Below are 24561 nucleotides of genomic sequence, written 5' to 3' on the forward strand. Positions count from 1 at the left end.
ATCATAATCAAAACCTTTTAATAAATCAAAAAATAAAAACAAAAACCACTTCACACAGCAGGTTGAGTCTTCTCTCTTCTTTCTTTTCTGCTTTTGTCCTTGAAACATCAAACAGAAATTCAATTCATAATAGCAGAACCATTAGTTTAATGTGTGCTTCACTATTTTCACCTTGAGATACTTTTAGGGAGCCTGTAGGCCAGCGCCATGGGCCTGCAGAGTGAAGACTGACATTCTAAAAGTGAAAACTAAACATGCACACCTTCTTAAAAGCTATTAAAGGCCCTTTGAAATGACTTTAAAAGCATCATTTATCCAAAAAAAAAGGGCGTAGTATTGTGTATGAGCACATTTCCATTGTTGCTCGCCTTTGTTCTGTATGTCTGAAGCACATTGTGTGGTTTGAGAGAGGGTGTAAAGCCAGCAGGGTTTCATGTCTCATGTTAGTCTGTAAATGATTAGTGTCATTTGATGAGGACTTCAAGTACGTTGAGACACAGAACATCAGTGCAGATCCAGCTGCTGTTGATCCCTCTGCTGTGTTGTGAGGCTTCAGCAGAAGAAATTGCTCCCGTCTGAGGTGACTGTTGAAGACGTGGCTGACGTGCTGCTGGAGGAGAGCAGAGATACACTGAGAGGGCAGCTGTGGGAGTTTGAATCGGAGGACTTTGATGAGGCCGATGCCAAGCCCCTCTCACGCTGGTGTGGGAGGCGAACACCAGCAGCATGGAGGAAAGTCATGACACAGAACCATCTGAGAAGCAATATGTACACCGCAGAGGGAAACCTATGGATAAAGATAAGGCTGATCCAGTGATGTTATTCTAGAGGAGCTCAGGATTCGACTCTGGACACAGAGTATGCATTAAATATCAGGATCACACATACACAGCTGTCTGTCTCTTCCCAAACAGATGTATTGTTACACAAAGAGTTTCCCTGATTTTTAGTGGATATGTCAAGTAAATAGAATTTGATCTGCATGTAAGTAAAGGTAAAGCTGTAGTGCAGTAAGTCCCTCACTGCTACACTGAAGCAGTTAGAACACATCCAGCTCAGTGCTGCAGTCAGTCAGTGAGGCAGCTGGCAAACAGGAACTGTTCCTATGGGACAAACTACTGCTGTGACCTCTGCTACATGTCTCTGAGCTCTCTGAGGCCTCCAGCTAACTCTGTGTGTGTGTGTGTATGTGTGTGTGTGTGTGTGTGTGTGTGTGTGTGTGTGTGTGTGTGTGTGTGTCAGTGAACCCTGCTGTCTGTACTGCACAGACAGAGGAACAGAGTATTTTTGTATCTTTACTGCAGGCACACAGGCATGCAGCCAGCTATCCTCCTGTCTGTGTCTGTCTGTCCACCTGTCTGTGTCATGTCAGTGTGTTGTATATTTCTCCATTAGACCGGCAGGAATTAGCTTTTTAAATGAAGGTTAGGTTTTTTAATCCACTACACTATGGTATTTATTAGATATGCTTATTATTGTTATTTATTTTTAGTATAGGAGTATTATTTTTAGATTTACTGCATTTTATGCTGCTGGACCTAAGTACAAATGTCCTTTCATGTGTAAGCATGCAAATGACAAGAAATGAACCTTGAACCTTTTAATTAAATGAATTATTATTTCAAGTGTTTCAAGAATAAGATGCAGTTTAATTACAGTTGTATTGTCGGACTGATCAGTACTTCACTGGTAGTCTGAAGTCATTCTAATTAAAACATCTTTCTTTCAAAAATAACTAAAATAGAAAATAAAAAACAACTATTTCAATAATGGATATTCTTTAAAGGTGCACTCCACCAATTTTACACATGAAGTTCAGTTTACTTATATTGGTTAGTACCATTCTACTCATTGGAAACAGTTATATAATGTGTTCAGTTGTTCTGGAGGAGCTTTGTCAGTTAGGTCTAAGGAAATAACCCTGATGTCATAGTGTCATAGTGATGTCATAGTGATGTCATAAGTTATCTCAGTTTGGGATTGGAGACTAGAAATCTATAACAGTAAGCCTGTGGTACAGTCTGGACCATGGTGTTTGAAAGACACAGGCAGGCCAAATCTAACGATAGATACCTTTGAGTGGCATTATGGGAAATGTAGGATTCTGTGTTTTTGGAGCATAACCTATGCAGAGGACTAAAAGTCAGGATATCTCAGCCTCTGCTGCATCGATTTTGACTATTATGACAAAATTATATGTCCTCTAATTTTTGCATTTTTTGTTAAATACTGAAAATAAAAAAAATACTGTCTTGTGAAATATTGCAAATACATGCCTTTAAAAGGAAAAATCAAACTCCTCACAGCTCTTGTTCACAGTAAGGTCATCACCTGTGATGAGGGGTCACAAGTAGACATTGCTTCATTTTAAGGGGTCACAAGCCATAAAGGTTGGGAACAAATTGGACTGAACGATTAATTGGAAAAATAATCAATAGAGTAGGTTGTAGAAGTCAGCGGGTTACTGTTGGCTCTCTGCAGGTATCTGATTCTTTAAACGCTGTGTAAATGAGAAGCCTGATTTCCACAACACGCCGCTGTAATGGCGGCAGCGACTCACTGATCAGTTGCTGGATTACTGGACAGTGAAGCAATAGAGAGAGAGGTGTTAGTAGAAGCTAAATGTCCCTCTTCTGTCCACACAAATATAGGCGTCATGGTTACACATCCAATTACAACAAGTGAAGTACTTCTGAAAGAAGGCGAAATTATCTGGCCTGCAGATCCTGTGAGGAATTTGTCGGGTATTATTACATTTAATGTTACAGTCAGACAGGGTGTAGTCATGTAAGGACATGGTCAGAAATGGATTATTACAGTTTTGAAGCACAGTGAGTCATTTTTGTTTGAAGCACCTGATGCTAGACACCAGGAGGTAGAACTAACAATGTCATCGTCACAGAGCTTATTTATCTAACAGATGAGCTACAAACCTCCCCTCCCCCCCTCTTCTACCTTTATCTCTCTGTCAAAACCAATCCGTCCATCTCTCTTCACCTCCTTTTAAATAGTGTCTTCACTTCCTTCATCTCACTTCCCTTCCCTCACCTCCCAGCATCCCTCTCTCATTTGCTCTCATCCTTCCAGTCTTCTCCCACTCTGTATCCCCAGTATCTGGCCCTCCACATCCTTCACTCCAGCGCTCTTTATCCCACACATATATTTCATCCATTCCTCCCCTCCCACCCCGTCTCAATTCCATCATACTTACACACACACACACACACACACACACACACACACACACACACTGCTCAGTGGTGTGGAATAGCCTTTGTGAGGAGTAAATTGCTTGGCCTCTCGGTTCACAACCAATTCACAGGATGGCAGCTGGGCAGATTAAACTTACAGCTCCCATAGAGTGTGTGTGTGTGTGTGTGTGTGTGTGTGTGTGTGTGTGTCAGACTGACCACCCAAGCTTGCATTACCTTAATGTCTGTCTGTATGTGTACAGTTGTTTCAGCACAGAATATGCTTCTGTTTATAGTGAGTGTCTAGAAACCAAGTGGGTAGCTCCGGGTCTGAAAAGTGAAGCCAATGCGGGAAGTGACTTAAGCCTGCATTCTCTCTAATGACCAGCAGGGGATGATTCCTCTGGTGACAGAAAGAAGTCCAATCATATGGAAGTCTATGAGAAAATGACCCTACTTCTCACTTGATTTATTACCTCAGTAAACTCTTTCCTCTGGAGTTTATGGTCTCAATTGCTAGTTTCAAGTCTTCAATAGAGCATGATGTTCATTTTGTAAATTATGGCCCCAGTTAGAGTCAAATAGACGAGCAGGGTATGTTTTAGGGTGTGGCTGCCTTGTGATTGACAAGTCGCTACCATGGTGGTGTGTGAGGTGCTGTAGTTGGACCCTTTGGGACTCCTCTCCAGCTCCACGCTCTCATCCAAATATGGTTACCTCTCATCACTTTTGGCTCCCGAAAAACCAAGATGGTCAAAATGCCAAACCTGAGGCTTCAAAATGGGAGTCCACAAACCAGTGGGTGACATCACATCAGCTACATCCATTATTTTTATACAGTCTATGGTAGAAACATTGGTGAAAGGGGAAATGAGCTGCATTGTAAAACTGTAGAATGCTTGCACTGCATAAACTAGTTCTCACCAGGATTGTTTTTTTTTTTTTAACATCCAATCTCTGCCTACGTAAAGGATAATTCCTGTTTATTATATCTTGGGGTCTTACTTTCATAGTTTCATCCATCATTTCTGTCTAAAAGGATAAATCTGGTGACATCATGTATTTTTCTTATTGTCATCAGATCTCAGATCAGAGCCTGATATATCTTATTCCTCTGTGTCATAGAGCTCAATTGTTGTCCAAAAACTATAAAAACACATCCGTGAGTCACACTGTTGCACTGGATGACATGTTCCTTCATTCCCATGAACACACACTGTAGTTTATTTTGACTCAATCCCACAAACACTGTCCTGCTGCCAGAAATACTCACTAGAGCAACAAATGTGCTGAAAATAGTTCTCAACGACTGCACTGTTTCCTCCTAGTAACATTTATGAAAATATTTTCATATTTTCATGGGATTTGTTAATAAGAAAAATATAGAATAGTGTCAGCCTTCTCCATTAGTTACTGAGATGTAGGAACGTGGTGATATTACTAAAAAGACATGTGACAGGTCAAGAAACACGAGCAGTCAGACGATCAGACTGTAAACAAAGCACCTGGTTTGTCAGACTTATTTCACTCTCAGTTTCTCTCATGTTTCTTTCTGTTTCTCATGTTACTGTGTCCCCAGATCTCAACTGTCAACACCAGTTACCCCATTGTATCCAACTGAAGCTAATTGACTCTTGCGGACAGTGGTGTCAGGCAGAAATCACAAAGCATGTTGGGTAACTTGGAATAGATGATGTATGCATCAGCTCCAGAAGTGTCCTTGAAAAGAAGTAGTTTGTACCCAGCTGCCTAAAGATGGTTCACATAAGACTCTCCTTCTGTCTCTGTCAAATAATGTTCATAACATTTCTAATAATTGATTAGATCAACTGACAGTTTCAAAACAAAAGTCAATAAAATGATTGAGAATTCATAGCAAATGTAATGTTTTCTTAGTAGTTACAGTGTAGCTGCATTTCCTGGCTAGCAGTTAGCGTAACAGTGATAACTTAAATCCTGCTCTCACTGAGTTAAACCACACGTCTCTCTGAGAATTTGGGATCAATTAGATGCTTGATAAACATGGACCTGGGTCTGTGTGAGCCAGTCCAGTCACATCAGCCCAACTGTGGCTGTGCTGCATCATATGAGCAGTGTGGAGAGAAAGGACACAGGCTTCAGATCGTTTTTTTTCCGCACAAATAGAATCTCATTCATCTGTGCAGCTCATGTTGGCAAGCCTCAGCTGAACATTTGGCAATTATGTTCATGTGCCTAATTAATCCATATCATCTGCAAGACAACTTCACATGTTTGTAAGGTACAACCCATACAATGCTCGTACACATATTTGAAGTGAGTCTGCAGATAGCTCTTGTTCTATACAAATACAGCTTATTTTTTAAAAATCTGCAATATTGTGGCTGAAATAAATCCCAAAAAAAAATGTATCTACCAAAATATTTGACAACAATGAACTCATCCTACTAGCAAGTATTGTGTGTCTATCCAGAGCCTGATATATGTTATTCCTCTGTCCTGTAGATCTCTGTTGTTGTCTGAAAACTATTAAAAACACATCAATGAGCCACACTGCTGCAGCAAAAAAGGACAATCATAAAACTGTAATTTTTCCCCCCTTGAGAGGTGCAAGAAAGCTCAGGAATAAGAGAGATGTCAATCAAACACAGTGTTCACACACCCACACAGTGCTCTAATAAGACACATGAAGTGAAAACACCAGTGCAGGTGGTCCATGGCTTTAAGCTGCAGCCTCATTTGAACAATGCACATCCTAATAGTTAAACATCATGTTTTTCCACCGGGGTTAGTTAACATTTCATGAAAGACATGACAAAGCTTTTTAAAAATGTATGTAATTCTTATTAGAAATGCGTTTTGTACAACAGTAGGTGTGTAATAAATTCTCCTTCAGGTTCTTACTGTGAGTTATGTAGTTCAACATGAGAGCACTACTTACTGCTACAGTTAGAATCCAATCCCTGCTTGCTCCTCACCAATCTGAAATGGGCAGGACTCCATCAAGTAGTTGTTTGGTCTATAAAATGATAGAAGAAGGTGAAAAATGTCAATCACTATTTCCTAAAGCCCAAGATGATGTTCTCAAATGTCTTGTTTTGTACCAACCAACAGTCAACAACCCAAAGATATCCAGTCATTCACTCACTACGTGTGTAAGTTCAGAAATGTTTTTCGACTGACTGTCTTGGAGATACATTGAGCAACATGGAGTTTTTCACCATTCCTGCTACCATTTAAGACATGGAGATGAGGTTGAAAGACTGTGGAAAATCACTTCATAATGAGTTGGGTGACTTGCTGAGACAATATGAATTTGTTTAGCAATACCATTTATGTTAAAGTATGGGTTCAAGGTACCCAAATGAACATTGAAACATTAAAGCCAAAAATACCATTCATGTCTCCTTATTTGATCTATTGCCAGTTGATTTATGAACAGAAAATGAACTATATCATGGTATACTGTATATCAATATTGTGTTAGTAAATGACATACACCTGGACTTTCTGAAACCTGTCATTAAACTCTGGTTCTAGGACACCAGTGTGGCCAAAGGTTCCATTTTGAGCCACTCTGGTTAAGAGAGCAGGAGACGACATCATGAGGATCCATGTAGAGTTTCTGCTGAGTGAAGCTTTTAACACAAAGATTTTCTGCTGACTGCTTCAGTAACAGCACTGCACATCAGTTTCAGATGGTACATTCATTAGGACGTACGTGTGTGTGTGTGTGTGTGTGTGTGTGTGTGTGTCCAGTATGCTGGTAGTCTGCTAATGTGCGTAACAATGGATAGTGAGAGAAAGGAAGACATAAAAAGAGGGCGTACGTGTCTGTGCTGATAGAATGATGACTTATCGAAAATACAGAGTCAGCTTGCTGGCAAACATTCAGCATCACACACACGCACACACACACACACACACAATCACAATCATATAAGGCTTTCAGTGATGTTTTCATTCAAAATGTATGTATGTGTGTCATGGATCTGCATGCTGTAATTATCAGCAGGATGTAATTGAAGTAGACAAGAGGACTTCATGCTGTATTTCAGCAGGTACTGATGCTACAGTTTTACTGGGCTTTCACACAGATGGGGTTTACAACATCAGTATTTTGGATTGACCAACATCATTTTCATTACAAATGGTACAATATTATTATATAGTCCATCCTTATTTCTTAAAACATAAATATCCAAATTTGACCCAATGGTGATTGACCTTTTCCAGTTTTCCAAAAGCTGTCAGTTCAGTCTTGAACTATGACACACCTGGCAGTGAGTCAGGTGTCAGTGATTCCGTCAGTGGTATGAAGTGAAACTTAAGGCCACTGTGGAAAAACATGGCCCTCCTTCCACCTTCCTATTTCCAAACATGTTCGCAACTTGAGAACACGGCCCTGCGTGTACAAACGTGATTTAACATTATAGAGTCACATTTGAAAAGCAAGGCAGGAGCACTGTGAGAATGGCTTCAAATTGAAATGTAGATTGGAATGGGAAACACTGCAGTGTTTGATGTAGGTTTTATTTTATGGTTAAAATATGTCTGTGTATAATACAACACTATACAACCCTGTGCCCTTCAAATTAAACAACCAGAACAACACATAGGGGCGTTTTCTAACTGGGTGCCTCTATCAGCAGTAATCAGTGAGACAACATTTGTCTGTGCTTTCCCAAACCGTTACATATCGCTGTTCAGAAATAACAATGTTTTAAGATGTGACAGTGCTGTGGTTCAGGTCTGGTTAGGTTCAGGGAAAGATGATGGTTTGGGTTAAAATGATCACTTTATTAAGGTTAGAGAAACAGGTGGTGTGGGTTAAAGTTACCACTTCCTTAAAGTTAGGACACCATCGTTGCCATGGCTACAATAATAACCACGGGGTTAAAGTTAGGGGATGATCGTAGTTATGTTTTTTAAAAAACTGTCGCACCTCGTGGTTGGAAACAGGATATGAACAACGGCCTCACGTGGCAAAGTCTGCTGCTGGGTTAAAGCCTCCATCCACCACTTCTCTCTCTATATATATATACATCATCTGAACTGCACCACTGCTCCGGGTCATAATCACTACTGTCACTCAAACGTAAGTATATGTCATTTTCAGGTGACTGACATTACCACCTATTTGTCTTTTTTTTTCTTGGGAGAAAAGTCTCCTGTGTAAGAAGTTGTCACACAATCCAACACAACAAGCTAAACAATTCACCATCATCTCAGCGTGTGGCACCACTCGACATCTCACCACTGCTCTCCTGGCACTTCCCCATGTTTCACCTCAGTAGAGTCAGACCCATCCTTACATCAGTGCTGACCCTCCAATCTCTTCCCACACTTCCTTAATCTACCATACTCAAAGACTTCACATCATAACAGTCAGTGACAGTTATCACTTCTCTGATGGCCCCTTATGTTATATGTGTGCTAACCTTAGTAGTCTATCTGGTTAGCTATCACAGTCTTACTCTGATGGTGCACAAGCTAAGCTATCAAACAAAAACCAGAGACAGTATTAGCTATTAATCCCTGCGTTAACATTTTTAAAAAGTTTATTTTTCTAAATCAGCTAGTTTGGCCAGCTAAGGGCTCAGTCACACATGTTTTGTAGAAAACATACTGCTCTTGCTATTGCCAGTCAACCAAAAAGTCCACTTCTGTCAGTCACCAAGCTAGCACAGCTAACAGAGAGTTAAAGTCCTGGCTGATTTCCCAGCTAGCTTCTGTTCCACTAGCTTCTGAGCCACAGTATATTTCTGTATTCTTTCATCTACTGTGTACTTGCTAATAAAATCTGACACCTTGCTATTTTTATGAAGATATAACAACGCTTCTATTTTTAGCTACAACAACAGCTCCCTGTGACACATCTTTTAGCTGCTGAAGATGTGATGTTTAGTTGATACTGGAGTCAAGAAAAAACTATCCAAAATGTGGAAATAACTGACTTCCTCACCTCACTGTTACTAAATGAGTTGAATCTTTAGCCTTAACACACATCAAATATCTCCTAAATTTGAGTCAGAGTGATTCATGAGGTAGATCTTGTGTGTGTGGGCCAAGTGCAGTTATTACAGTTGCACTTAGCTGTGCATTTATGTCACCAAAGCACTTATTTCCTGGAGTTCTCCGTTACCTTTTGAAGAATAAAGCAGGAGTTTGTTATAATGGCTTCAAATTTGAATATAGTTTTGAATAGGAAGCATTGTAGTGGTTTCAGTAGCGGTTGTATCTACTACTAGAGGAGGCTATTTCCTTATCAAGCTGCTGGAATCTGTTAGGAGGCCCGTTGGGAAGCAGTCGATGTGCACTGATCACAACACACAGGAAACTGAGCATTCCTTTGGCCAGACAGAGCGGGAAGTGGGACACAAGCCAGACTGCAGTGTGTGTGTGTGTGTGTGTGTGTGTGTGTGTGTGTGTGTGCGCGCAGAGAGAGACAGGGGTGAAGAGAAGGAGTAAGACAGGCCAGACTATGCACCACTTCTACTGTGTGTGTGTGTGTGTGTGTGTTTGGTTCTGTGTGAGTGTGTACATCTCTTAAACACATTCTTGACCTCACTGGAGGAGTGTAGCAGTGAAATTAGGTCAGGATTATTCCAGCTCACATTACAGTAAGCTCCCACCAGGCCTTATGTAAGAAGGGGCCAGCTTCCTCAAACTGTTGTAACTTCAAAATAGATCCATTGTCCCCATTTACAGCTTCAGATTACGCTCACTGTACTGTATGTCATCTCTGCTTTACTTCATGGACAGTGGTGGGTGGCTGAAGCAACGATGGAGGTGGAAATCAAATGGTCTGTCTCTGATCCACAGCAAAATACTGTATCTCATCAACTCCCAGGCCTGCTGCCATGACATTTACTACAGATGATCATGATCCCCAGAGGATGAATCCTAATGATTTTGGTGATCCTGACCTTTCCTCCAGCCCCACTCTCAGGTCAAAATGTCAACTTTGCACACAGTCTGGATCACCATTATAATTGCAGTGGGTGTTCATGGTCCCCAATGGATGAATGCTATTGATTTAGGTGATCATGTGGCCATTCCGCCAGTGCATCTTGCATACAAGATATCTTTTAATTGAATTGATAGATTGACATAAATTCTGCTTATAAACATACCCCCAGGAACAGAGCTGGACTGTGATTTAGGCATGTCAGCCATGTTAGAATTGCACTAAGTGTTGGATCAAAATATTAAAGCTACATTTTTTTGGCAGCAGAAAAACCTGAAAACATATCACTTTACAATGTTTTTATGGTGAACGTAACATTCAGCAGGCACAGAGCAACCTTAGCAGTGTTTGTGTCCACCTTACATGTATTCACTCTCCTTTTAGCTTTGATTTGTTCTCCACCTACTCTCTTAAGCTGTTAAATGCTCCACTGTGTTTACCAGCTAGTCCCTAACTGTGTGTGTCTGCTGTTTGGTGCTGAGTAGGTTAGTGTACAGTGGGTTTATCAGCACTTTTTCACTGAAAACAGCTGCCTGCTGCTGCTGGAACCTAAGATGATGAGAGTGCTGAGACTGTAAAACCAAAATAATGAGGTTAAATACATTAAAACACTATGTAGAGCTGAGGGGAACTGCAGATAATTCTCTGTGGATTCATCACTACAACTGACACCTTTCACATTACAAATTGTCATTTGATCCATTGTTCATATAAAAATATTGATTAGTGCACCTTTAAGAATTGAAGACCTTTGTAGAAAAACAATCAGTTTTTTTGCAGCTTCTTTTAGGGCGGCTGTGGGTCAAGAGGTAGAGCAGGTCGTCCACTGATCGGAAGATCGGTGGTTCGATTCCCGGCTCCTCCATTCCGCATGCTGATGTGTCCTTGGGCAAGATACTTAACCCCTAATTGCTCCTGATGGCTGTGTCATCAGTGTGAATGATTATATTTACTCTGATGGGCAGATTGGGACCTTGCATGCTAGCTCCTGTGCCCATTCAGTGTATGAATGTGTGTGAATGGATGAATGTGATTCATAGTGTAAAAAGCACTTTGAGTGGTTAGAAGACTAGAAAGGCGCTATACAAGTACAGTCCATTTACCATTAAGTACATAACACTGCACTGGTGGATGGACTGTTGTGAGAGGATGAATAGCTAATAAATTGTCTATTTAGCAAATATAGTAGGCTAATTAAGCAGAAACCAATAAGTATTAAATGTCATCAGCAGTTTATCAAAGAACATTTAGCTAATAGCTGTTTAAATCAACTGTGCTCTTCATCCATATATGGATATGAATGATTATATGTAATATAAACAAGGATTTAGCACTATAATGTCTCTCTGTCCTCTCCCTCTGGTCCATTAGAATAATGTAGGTCAGTCATGTTGCTGTGTGCCTCATCCAAACTGACATGTTTACTCCTCCCTTCTCCCCTTCATTCCTCCTTTCTAGCTACAAATCACTACAGCAACATAGAACATTTAAATTATGTTAGTCACAATATGAAGACCTTGGTGGACCATAGTCATTTGTAATCATAGAGGATCATTTTAAATGTTAAAGCTGCACTACAGTGTTTGTCCTGAGGGTGCTGCAAGACCCAATTGGTGCCACAAATTTTGGCAACATTTTGGCAGCGCACCACTTAGCTGTAGCATGCTCATGTATGTATGCTAACCATGGATGTATAATAAGAGCTGGATAGGGTGCCGCCGCTCAGCCTTGCAGCCGATTTTTCCCAGTGGCCACTTGCAGTTTTGCAGTAAGAAATTCCCCTGCGGCCCAAAAAACATTTTCCCCATAGACCACCACTGTAAAAGAGACGTCTGTAAAACTGTTGACACCTCGAACTGCAAACAAGGTCAAATATGACTCTTTCTGTTATGAAGGAAGGTTTTATATTTGTAAAATTTTTGATTTAAAAATCAGTAACATCACCACAATGTAAAGTCTATGTGCCAAGTGGGAACTTGCTGATGGGGTCAGCGGGAGAAACACCACTGCACATATTCAGTGAGCCGCACAACACGGAAGCAAACCTGGATGGTTTTTTGGCATATGTGCCAGGTGAGCAATTCTTATAGGACTGAATGGGCTCATTTTCGATTTGGTATCCCGCTTTAATAATACATCCATGATGCTAGCCGGCTTTGCCAAGCTAGCCCGGTCACCTTGGTTACTGTGGTTACCCTGTAGTTTTGCTGCTGTCATAATGACAAACAAGACCCATAACAAGAGACCCATGACTGAGTGCAATACTATTATTTAAATCTGCTCCATTATCTCCGTAGAGAAACAATACCAGGTCACCATGTCCCCCTCTCCTCTCTGTGACGGTCGCCTTTGAGTGAAGCTGTTCAACAACAATAAGCACATTGTGTCCCGACTCCTTGAAAGAAACAGAAGGGTTGTTTTCTTTTTTCACTGCAGCAACCAAGCTGTTTGAGTGATAGTTTTGGCCAGTGAGCCATTGTTGGATGTTTAGGTATATTTTTCAAAATAAAGGACTAAAATGTTATTTTCTACCTTTTCCCTGCTGTACTGAAATTGTACCAAACCGTGACCCCAAAACCGAGGTACATACCGAACCATGAACTTTGTGTACTGTCACACCCCTAGTGGACACATAGGCAAAAAAAGTCATATGAATTTAAAATGAACTTTTGTTTACTTCCATAAAAGCAGTGATATGTTATGACGATGCCAAAAGCCTGTAAAGACAGGAAGTTAAAACCAACATTACAGAAATTGGGAGCGCTCAGCCATGATCATTCTTATATTTTTTGTGTAGCACCATCGGGCTGGTGGTGGCGCTACAGGAAGGTCAAGGCACCAGGGTCATTAGAAATGATCCTCTGGGAACCATATTTCATGTCAATCTGGACAGCAGTTGTCATGACTTCTTATTCAGGACCAAAGTGTTAGTCCAGTGTTGGTGAAAGATTGAAAGAAGATTAGTATGATTAGTGGTAGTATGTAACAGCCTAAACACCTCAGGCAGGTGGTGCAGGAGCCCTGATGATGAAAAATCCCTCTGTAATCCATGTAAATCTCTTCTAATCTACATATTATGTGGATTAAAGAGCAGCCAGCAAGAGCAGCTGATCAGGCTCCTGCGGAGGCAAAAGGTCAGTGATGCAGCTTGATGCTTTAAAACTCATCAGTCAGTGGTTAGTACAAGCTCTGAAGCTAGCAGGCAGCCAGGGTAAAGACGTGAGGCTGAGATGATCTTGTTGTCCGCTCTGTTGTCAGAAAGATGAATGGTATTCCAGCAGCATGCAGCTGAAAGAGCGGAACATGGCCGAGTGGATCTTGCTGGTCTATATTAAGTCTGAATGCTAATTAGCCTACTCTACTTGTGATGGCCTATAAAAAGACACCACAGCACAGCCTCTGGAGAACTGTGAGGGACTGTTACTGATCTGTCCTCCTGCCTCTCCTCTCCTCTGCAGTGTGATGACTTAGATGGTTTTGTGTGTTTACTGGAGTTAGACTGACAGTACAGCATATAGGCCTGATGATGACTGTATGTGACAGAAAATGGGGTGTGGTGGAGGCAGATTGTTTACATGTAGGAATAGCTTAGAATGGGCATAACTTGACAAAATGTTTGTTTACATACCGAAGAAAGAATGAAATAATTGAAAAAAATAATAAATAGATCATCAGATCAATCATCTATTCTACTGAGAATTTTGTTGAATACAGGATCAATGTTTAATGTAGTTTTTGATTTGACATTATACAATATTTGCTGGAATTTTGGCCTGAAGATGGTGACAGAGGACAGATTGAGGAGTGGCCAAAGTGAGTAGGAGTTTATCTTATCATGGTAGTCTGACTTGTAGATAGATCTCCACCGATATATTGGTCAGCTGATATTATCGGCCGATATTGGCCCATCACAGATATATCGGTATCGGCGTGTATATGTTGTCTGATATGCACATGTACATTTGATCCTTTTATTAAATTGAAGTTTAATATACACATACATAGTTGTTATATATAGTTGTTTATAATTATTGAAGTCCCAGGGAAGTTTATTGTTTCAGTGCACTGATGTCATTTTATACAATAAAGTTTATCGTTAAACTGTAAAATATCACGTCTCCATTACATATCTTTGTCACAAGTGTTTGATAACTACGTCTGAGTGATCATTGCAAAAAATGTGTTATTCTGCATATATAAGATTATCGACCAATATATCAATATCAGATTTTTTTTACTCCTTAATATCAGTATCGGCATAGGCGCCTGAGCACTGGAGCAGGTGGAACAAATGAATCCCCATTATTCAACTAGGGGGAGAAAAGTTATGGTTTTGTTACCCTACTTTTTGTCTTTTTAAAAATAAAATTATCGGCCCCAAAAAATCCAGTATCAGCCGGGCCTTACTTGTAGATATCGTGTGTGCAAAGGGTGAGGATGGCACTAGAAGAAACCTTATGGAGTGTGATTCCTCTGAGTAAAGATTTATGACAATCTGCCTCCTAGATTTTGATATTTTTTTGGTAAAATGATTGCACTAGAGGAAAGGTCGAGCAGTCACGAAACCCATTAGGAACGATCTTCTTCTCCAGCACATTAAATGGTAATCTGGTGGGTAGTTGGTGAGATATCTTGCTCTGGGCTCCCTTTAACTCCGCAAAAATATTTAGCACAATATCCTTTAATCTTCTACAGTATTACGGCAGCAGCAATATTTGACAGCTAGAACATTTTTTGAAGGCTAAACCAACATTTTTGAACGGCTGATATTTTATATATTTGGCTGTTTTCATGCTTTTGAATCATATACTGTATGCCATGCATACACAGTACTCTACCATCTGTTTGTCTGGACATGCAGGTGCAAGTGGTGTATTTGTATTCAGCCTGTGTTTCATGTGAAGATGTGTGTGTGTGTGCGCATGTGTGTGTGGGGGGTTGTGTATGTGTGTGTATCCTGTATATGTGTTATCAGCAAATCTAGATCAGTCCAGACTGATTCACTGTCCCTTCAGGCTGGGTTGCCATAGTAACCTCCCTATGTGCGCATGTGTGCGCGTGCACATGTGTGTAAAAGGGAGGTAGTGCCCGGTTTCAAATGATATATGATCTGAAGGTAAGGCTCCCTTAAACCCTGCTCTGTCAAACACTGCAGAAATCATGAAAGAATCTAGTTTAGAATATCTAAACATTCACATTTTAATAGAAGAATTTCTGCCACTCACAGTTTTCCTTGTATGTTCTCTGTGATCATGAATGTGCTGTATATCCTGTGGTCCCTCCCTGTCCTCTAGGTGTTCTGTAGAATGTTTGACTGCCTGCAGGGGGCGCCACAGGTAGAGGTAGGTCCCTCAGCATGGCTTGTGGTAATAACACCTGTGCTCTGCATCAAATATCTGCACCAATAAATCATCTGAAGTGTGGAGAGAAGATATAATTTGACATGAGGAGTGATAATTGAACACACTGCAGCAGAATTCAGTGACTAACAGGATTTATGTTTTACACACTTGACATGAGACTCGTGCATGACAGTAGGAGTTATTGGTTCATACTGTGATTTAACTGGATGTGATGTTAAAGAGTGATATAACCACTTTGAGTGTGACTGATGGTGAACGTGAGTGCATCTGTGAATGTGGGCATTGTTGTTGCATGTAACTGTGTATGTAGGTGTATGTGTGAACTGCAAAAGGAGTTATAATGCCATAAATGTCATATCTCCACCGTGTGTTGCCAAAGATGTGGAGAAGATATCATTTGATTTTCATTCAGTTTGAATGTGACAGGTTTTAACCATGCTAAGGTGTGGCTCAGTCTTTCGGTCCACCACTTTGGTCCTGATTGAAATATCTCAACAACTATGGGATGGATTGCCATGAACGTTGGTACAGACATGCATAGTCTCCAGAGGATGAATTCTACTGACTTTGATGATCCTCTGACTTTTCCTCTAGCGCCACCATGAGGTTGTTTTATCTGGTTCAGAGGGAAATGTCTTGACAACAGTAGATGTATTAACGTGCAGTTCAGTGCAGACAGTCATGGTCTTGGCAAACTTTGGTGGTCCCCTGACTTTTCATCTACTGCCATCATCAGTCCAAAATTTAAATTTGTTCAATATTGAAATGTTAAATACAGATTGGTTTTCTTTACAATGAGAATTACTGCTTCACAGACCTGCTAGCACTGCTGTAGACTCTCAGTGTTGTTTGAATGTGAGCGTTAAAAACATCATAGTTGATGATGAAAACTCTGATGAAACTTGAAGAGAATATGGAGCTGCTACAGTTTAGCTTGTTGAGATTCCTACCATACCTTTAAATTCTTAGTGTTTGGAAATGTCCCCACTCTTGAGTTCTGACACCCTGGTTTCACAAAATACACAGATTTGTTAAACTCTGATGCTAACAAATCTGTATCTCTACACTCTCTTCCTTATTAGCAAAGCTCAGTGTACAAAACATTCAGCTATAAGCCACAGCTGACTGTTTCTATCACCAGTTAAAATGACTACATTTAATGTCAGATCACATCAGCTGTCACTAATTAACGTTCATCCTGTGAGTCACTTGACGACATGTCAAAACTGAACTTTGCTGATGTCTGCTTTGTGTCTGTACTCATCATCACACTGTAATGAGTGTTATTGTTGTTCCAACAAGTCCAACAGAGTGATCATCTCCAGCAAGTGATAAAACATCAGTTTATATATATTATATGTATAACTAAATTAGGGTTGTTCCAGTCAACTTTTTTGGTTCAAGTCCTTTAGTATTTCAGTACCAACTGATTCTCCCCCACTGTTGAGAGCTCAGGTGTTTCTCTTGGACCAGCTGTGTAAAGTGTGATATAAATAAAGTTGAATTGAGAGTTGAGTATCTGCTGTTACCAACTCTGATCTGATACTAATATGTATTTGGTTTAATATGTATCTGACACAGAAATAACAGCTGTAACCATTAAATTTGACACCCCTTATTTTACACAAACTATTTGATCCAAATACTGAAGATCCTGGTTTAACACTCTTAAATCGATCAGCTTAAATGATTGATATGATCTGAATGATGGTTTAACTGGGACTAAAACTGACATGAAGTCATCAGCTGGAGATGATCAATGATGTTTGCCTGAGTGCAGACACACAAACCAGAGCAAAGTTCAGTTTTGACATGTCATCAAGTTACTCACAGGATCAACGTTAATTAGTGATCTAGAGTTTTCATCTGTTCACTATGATGTTTTTTACTGCTCAAATAGTCTGGCCACCAGGATGACCTGTTTTTCATATTTCTTATGTTTATGTGTACATTTTGGCCTGATGATGTCAGTAGAAGAAAGGTCAGGAGATCATAGAAACATTCAAATTCATGAATATTCTCAGCAAAATCAACCACTGTCACTGCCACTTAGCCATGCAAAATGCATTCAATATTGTAAATATGCAGTTTAATTACAAATATGTACAAATACATAACTGCAATTGCAGATATTAGTGGAAGTAGTATCAGTGGTGGTAGAATAATTGCTGACAGTGGCAGCAGCAGCAGCAGAAGTGATGCTTCTAGTAGAAAGCTGAAGTGATACAGTAGCAATAGTAGCTCTCTACTCTACTGGCTGCTGGGAGAGAGAGAGAGAGAGAGAGAGAGAGAGTGCTCACCAGATAGAGAGAATGGTGATGTGGTGTGAGATAGAAAGGTGAATAGGTCCATGCTTGACACATCCCATAGGCTGTGTGTGATGTTCCGTACAGTGGCTGTCATTTTACTTCACTGTCAAAGAGCTGATTGTCTGACAGTGTAGAACAAAGTGTGGCCTCTGGCATGACTGATACTGCACTGTGTCACTCTGAGAATGTGGAACATGTTTCTGAAGCTTTGGACTGAGTTTAGTATCATCACTGCAAGGGCTTGTATCAATATGACACTCTGTGTGTAGCTTTTGATACATGAAAGTTTTCAACACTCTGGGCTGTGGACACATTGCAGCTGATTCCAGAATTTGCAATCCTGTCCCTAATCAATAGCGTTGAATATTAAGTAGCAGTTATGTGCTTGAATCAGGAACATTTTAGTGCTGCAGTAATCAAACTGTATCCCATCAGAGCAGGACTAAATAAATGCCTGAAACATCAGTGTAAAGACAGCGTGGATGTAGTGTGTCTCTCTACAATAGGTGTCCAGCATGTTCAGTCTTCTTTATGTTGCAGTGACAGGGTGGCATTCATGCCACAGTTTTATGATAATGGCCCAGACAGCTCGGAATGCCTGTTACTGTGCAGTGAATAGGATGCATTCACACTGTGCACTCCCATATTGAAAGAGATTACAGCTGATAAAAAAGACTGTTGACCTCCAGGATGGAGGCATGAGAGATACCACTGCACAAGTCCTTTGTAAAAAAAAAAAAAAAAAAGCTCCTTTATGATTTCTCTTGCATGTTCTGTTCTGAATTTTATTTCATTTCAGTATATATTGTTTGGTTTTCTTTTGTCACCGTGCGTTTTATTACTGCCTGTTTGTGAAGAAATGTTTGACTTCTGCGTTGAAGAGTTCTGAGTGTATGACAGATATGTGACTGTGACTGTGTGTGAGAGAGAGAGAGATGTGAACATTCTGTCCACGGGGTCATTTAATCAACTATTCACATCATTTTTTGTGCCTGACCCCTGACATCAGCCAAGCTCTGACATCACACTCACAGAGGGACTATTTGTCCAAAACCCCCTCCAGTCTCTCTGTGTTCCTGCATGTACAGTATATATATATCTGTGTCTGTGTGTGTGTGTGTGCGCGCGCTTGTGTGTGTGTGTGTGTGTGTGTGTGTGTGTTGGAGAATGAACCCTAAGCAGGAAGTCTGTCTGAACACATCCTCTCATCTTTACTAAGAAGCTAGTACAGAAACTGTAGTTTAGCAGTTGGAATGGAGAAATGATGAAATGACAGGGCTGCTTATAAACTGCTGGGGCTGTTTATGGTCAGGTGAGTGTAGTGAGAGTAATGAGAGTAGTGATTCCACTGGGCACAGCTATGTTGGGTTTCGGCTGCGATTCTGTTTTGCTCCGTCCTCCGCCTGGAGGCCTGGCCTGGTGCCACTGGTTATAACGTAATGTAGATGTAGTGATGTGATATACAATCGGGAGTGTGTGCAAGGTGTTTTATTTTGAAAACTGACTGGTCTGGGCCTTTCCTGTGTTTGACTTCCTGCCTGGCTTGATCTGTGCTGTGCAACTACACAGCTTCTGTCAAAACTAGACAAGGTGCGTATGTTGAGTGGAGCGGAGCTTCTAAAACTTGCTGCGGCGCATCTGATGGGATCACAAGCGTTGACTAGAGTGGCTGCGATAGGCTCCAGTAGCCGCATCCGGTGTAATCGAGCCGTAAGAATTTAATTATGTTGCAAACTTAATATACCACATAACAGCATCATATGCGGACCTTTGCTGCTTGCCATAGCTCTCTCTCCACACGTTTCCTGTCTCTCTCTACACTTTATAATAAAGGCAAAAATGCCAAACAATAATATTTAAAGATCCCCTCCAGACATGTTCTAAGATATATACAAATATATGGCTTTGAATAACAGTGTCTCCCCTATAAAAGGGCCGCCAGAACAATTTTTTTTTTTTTTAAATGCCAAAAATAACACCAATTTATACCAATGTATAAATAACACCATTTCAATCACCTTGTTTGAAATTCTTAAAATTACATCTCCTTCTTTTCCCTCATTAAAAATCCAGAATCTATGAATATGTAAATATTTAGATTTTCAAAAGATGAACTGCTGGACACAAGATGTCTCCTTCTTCACTGTAAAGTTCACTCTCAGTGTATATGCACTGGAGGCTTCAAGTTTCCACATTACAAATATGTAAGTTGCATACTGGACCATGATAAACCTCCAAACTAGTTGTGATGTCATAAATCATGCTCATAGGCCCTCCCTGGGTGCAACAGATCACAAAACTCACGGTTTGGATCGTATCACGGATTTGTGTCACGGATCGGATCATTTTTTGGGTCAGCAAAAAAACCCAAAAAACCTTTGTTTTCCATTTATTCTGTAAAACACTTACAGCAGGAACTTTTGTCCATGGTCTTAAATGAAAACAACATTCAAGATGTCCAATGGTTAATTGAAATTTTAAAATATATAAAATATTCAACGGTCAATTGTTAACTTAAAATGCAATATGAGGCCTGATACCTTCCTCTTTTAAACATGGTAGTGAATGAAACAGTCTGTGTCCACATCATCAAAACTTGATAACTTACAAACATGAACACATATCTTGTCCTGCAGTTTAGCTCGTTGAACGAGCCACCAAACAAACATTCAGCAGGGAAAAGTGCATCGCTAACATCAGTTAGCAGCTAGATAACTAACTAATAACTACCTGCAGATGTCACTACGGACCTGTTGGATGCTGGTTTGGTCGTTGCTCTTCAGAGTCCCTGTTAGCGACACGCTGTCTGTCCATGACTTGTACTTACAGTTTGTTTACTTTGTCTTAAATGAGACATTACATTTTGCAATTAATCTGCGGTTCACATGCGTGCCGAACCGTTGGGGGCGATCTGTACGGATCAAGGATCAACTACAATCTGTTGCACCACTACCCCCTTCAGAAGATGAATGTGAAAACAGCCTGCTAGTGTCAAACTCTGCACACACATCATTCTGCACAGTGAAGCTCAAACATTCCACTGAAGTAGAAAGAAGAAAAACACATTTTTGAGTGGAGGGGGACTTTAAAGAAACTACTTTTCTTTCATTGAAGGAGAGAAAGAATAAGCATGGGTTAGGGTTAGGGCCAATATATAACTTTTCAACATTAAAATATCTGAAAACAACTAGACCTATCTTGTATATTTTGTTGAGTTTTGTACTCACATTATCCCAAATGTTTTTATGTAAGCTTTACAGTGCCAGCAGTCCATTTATGTTCTACATAGTTTTAATGTTCAACAGGGAGATCCCTGGTGTTGAACACTAATTGTGTGCAACAAGCTGTGACATGTGATTTTGTGTTAGCTGTAGAACAAAGTGTTATAACTGAGTCCAACTCTTTATACACATTATTCTCCTTATATCCCATCTACCTCTAACATTTTTGAAAGTGTCTGGGATAGTGCATCTGATGTCTGTCTGATAGACCAGACATGCAACTGTCTAACAGCTGCAACCCAAAGGACATGTAAGTCCACTGGTAGTGTAATGACTGTGAGTGCTGTCTATTTGCTGCAGATGCAGTGAACAGATGTAGAAATAGTGCAGCTTTTCTCTGTGACCTGTTAGCTGTACCTACAGCACGGTGGCTACATACATACAGTACCAGTCAAAGGTTTGTACACACCTTCACTTGAATGAGAACATGTGTCCAAACTTGAAGTGAAGACTATCAACTGTGATCAAGAACTGGAATGAAACAACATCAATAAGTATAATAGTTTATATTCAGTAATGAGACGATGTGGAGCTTCCCACAGCTGCTCGTATCACACAGTAAATGAAAGACTGTAAACACAGTTACTGTGGGAAATATAATTACAGCACAATTCTGCCTGATAACGTACAATATTTAAGAATGACTGGCTGCATTAGTGATGATGTAGATATGTCACAGTATCTACATCAGGTGTACACCCACACAATCAAATATCTTCTGTGTCATATATGTGTCTGTCCTTGAATTCATTTTGTAGAGATATTCTTTCTGCTGATCAGTGTAAAAAATTCCAGTTTCATCCACTCTGATAGGATTAAAAGGAAAGAAAACCACATTCACTGCATACAACGATAACATTTAGTGTCTGGTTCTGGGACTTTCTTGTCCCACAATGATGTGAATATGTTTCACCTGCATTTTATTTCCATACATGTCCAGAACAGTGAACCACTCCTACATGAAGACATGATCATAACTGAGGTCTTGCAACAAACACTGTTCAGAAAATGCTGCCATTTTAGAGAGTGAACTGATAAATGTAGAAAGATTCAAATGAGCTGCTGATGACAAACTGTAGCAGCAGCTTCCTTTACTTTAGCATTTCCAGCCGTGATTACACACACACACATACACACACACACACAGTCAGTGTGGTCTCCTGAGTCCTTTAGCTGGATTCCCAAACATGACCGACAATAGAATCTCAGTATTAAAAATCAGACTCAACAAACACAATCACAGGAAATGAATTTTATATCTGGACACACACCAATCCTATTATGCTTCTTTGTGTGTGTATGTGTGTGTGTGTATGTGCGTGTGTTTGTGTGTGTGTGTGTGTGTGTGTGTGTGTGTGTGTGTGTGTGTGGTGCCATTCTGTCAATACAATGATCCTTTTGTCCGTCACTGCAGCTTGTGGTGAATGAAAAAATAACTGGCCTAATGCTTGGCCTAACGTATTAGCACCAAATGTCACAGTCATTAGAATGTGTGTGAAATAAGTGCACTGCTCTCCATGCACGTGGTGAATTAGAATTAGAGAAACTCTCCACTGTTGTCAGAAAACCTTGTATGTCCAAAATGTCATCTTTGCCTCGTCTTATTTCCTTGTTTTAGGAAATGTCTTTTAGGTATTAGCTCGAGGGTTGGAAATGGTCATTAGCGCATGGAGATATCAAAAGTTCTTATCGGAAAGCATCACAATCACTCACATTCGAGATCCTGGGTTTCTACCCGACAACTGCCCAGGGCTCAGAGAGATCACTTGCTGTTATAATAAGCAGCCTAAATGATGAACACACACTCCCAAGCTCATCAATTAGTGTGTGTCAACCACTGGAGCAGAGCAGAGAGCTGACAGGGGTTAATGAAGTTATTAACCATGTGAATGCAGAGAGAATGGAGGGAGAGAGCACTGACTGAAGATGGGAGATGAGATGCTGATCCACACATTTGATTTTACTTTTATTTAGATGTGATGAGATTTTAAATTGCACTGAAATGAAGAGGAATTCATTAATTTTCCTCAGGCAAATCATCTAAAGCCACTTTGTTAAATGTTAAATTTCTAGCTTTGGCACCTCACAGTGGCAGACGGTCACTTTCAGCAACACAAAGACTGAGAGCAAGAATTATTTGCCATCAGGATAAAAAAACAATGCCATCAGAATAATTAATGATAAATGATAATGATAATAAAAATGCTACAATTATGAAGTTTAACAAATGATTATTTACAAGGATGACTTGGCTAGAGGACACAATGGAAGCGTGTCAACCAGGAAAATTTAAGAAATACTGTAGATGATCCGAGAGGTTTGATGAAAACACATATGATGTCATACTAAGTCAAAATTATGATTCAGTATTTTAAAAATATAACCTTGTCAGTCAGTATTGATATGTGAAATAATCTTGCTCAATCTGAATAGGACTGCAACTAACAGATGTTTTTATTATCGGTTAATCAATTAATTATTTTGTGGGTAAAATGTCAGAAAATAGTGTAAAATGCCCATTCTCTGAGCCACAGTCCAAAACCCAAATATTTTACTATCAGACAAGACAAAGGGAAGTTCAAATTCTCACTTTTGAGAAGCTGAAAACAAAGAATGTTGGTATCTAAATAACAGAAAGGATTAAGCAGTTATTATAAAAATTACTAATTCAAAATTGTCCACAGCCTTTTTATTTTAAAAAGTTAACTGCATTAATTAATCAATTCATTAATTTGAAAGCATCTTACAGTCTCCTGTCTGTATGAGAATAACAAACTGAGGGGGAGGCGCAGTGCTCCGCTGTGTTATTATTAATGTCACGTCTCCAGCAGTGGAGAGCAGCCTGTCTGCTCCGCTGTGTTATTATTAATGTCATGTCTCCAGCAGTGGAGAGCAGCTTCTCTGCTCCGCTGTGTTATTATTAATGTCACGTCTCCAGCAGTGGAGAGCAGCCTCTCTGCTGCTCTGTGTTATTATTAATGTCATGTCTCCAGCAGTGGAGAGCAGCCTCTCTGCTCCTCTGTGTTATTATTAATGTCACCTCTCCAGCAGTGGAGAGCAGCCTCTCTGCTCCGCTGTGTTATTATTAATGTCACGTCTTCAGCAGTGGAGAGCAGCCTATCTGCTCCTCTGTGTTATTATTAATGTCATGTCTCCAGCAGTGGAGAGCAGCCTCTCTGCTCCTCTGTGTTATTATTAATGTCATGTCTCCAGCAGTGGAGAGCAGTCTCTCTGCTGCTCTGTGTTATTATTAATGTCATGTCTCCAGCAGTGGAGAGCAGCCTCTCTGCTGCTCTGTGTTATTATTAATGTCACGTCTCCAGCAGTGGTGAGCAGCCTCTCTGCTGCTCTGTGTTATTATTAATGTCACGTCTCCAGCATTGGACAGCAGCCTCTCTGCTCCTCTGTGTTATTATTAATGTCATGTCTCCAGCAGTGGAGAGCAGCCTCTCTGCTCCTCTGTGTTAT

General features: G+C 40.2%; 1 protein-coding gene across 2 annotated transcripts in view; it reads left to right on the plus strand.

Moving 5' to 3' along the window:
* The window catches only part of bcar1 (BCAR1 scaffold protein, Cas family member), a 98840-nt gene that overhangs the window by 13265 nt on the left and 61014 nt on the right, over positions 1 to 24561 (plus strand). Inside the window, exon 2 of one of the 2 annotated variants that reach the window (XM_067588674.1) lies at positions 15435 to 15482. The exons of the other annotated variant lie outside the window; for it this stretch is intronic. Within the exon in view, the coding sequence (XP_067444775.1) occupies positions 15435 to 15482 (48 nt within the window). The remainder of the gene's footprint in view (positions 1 to 15434; positions 15483 to 24561) is intronic. 2 annotated transcript variants of the gene reach the window in all.

The sequence above is a fragment of the Thunnus thynnus genome, chromosome 5 (genome assembly GCF_963924715.1).
Source record: "Thunnus thynnus chromosome 5, fThuThy2.1, whole genome shotgun sequence".
In the NCBI taxonomy this organism is placed as follows: domain Eukaryota; kingdom Metazoa; phylum Chordata; class Actinopteri; order Scombriformes; family Scombridae; genus Thunnus; species Thunnus thynnus.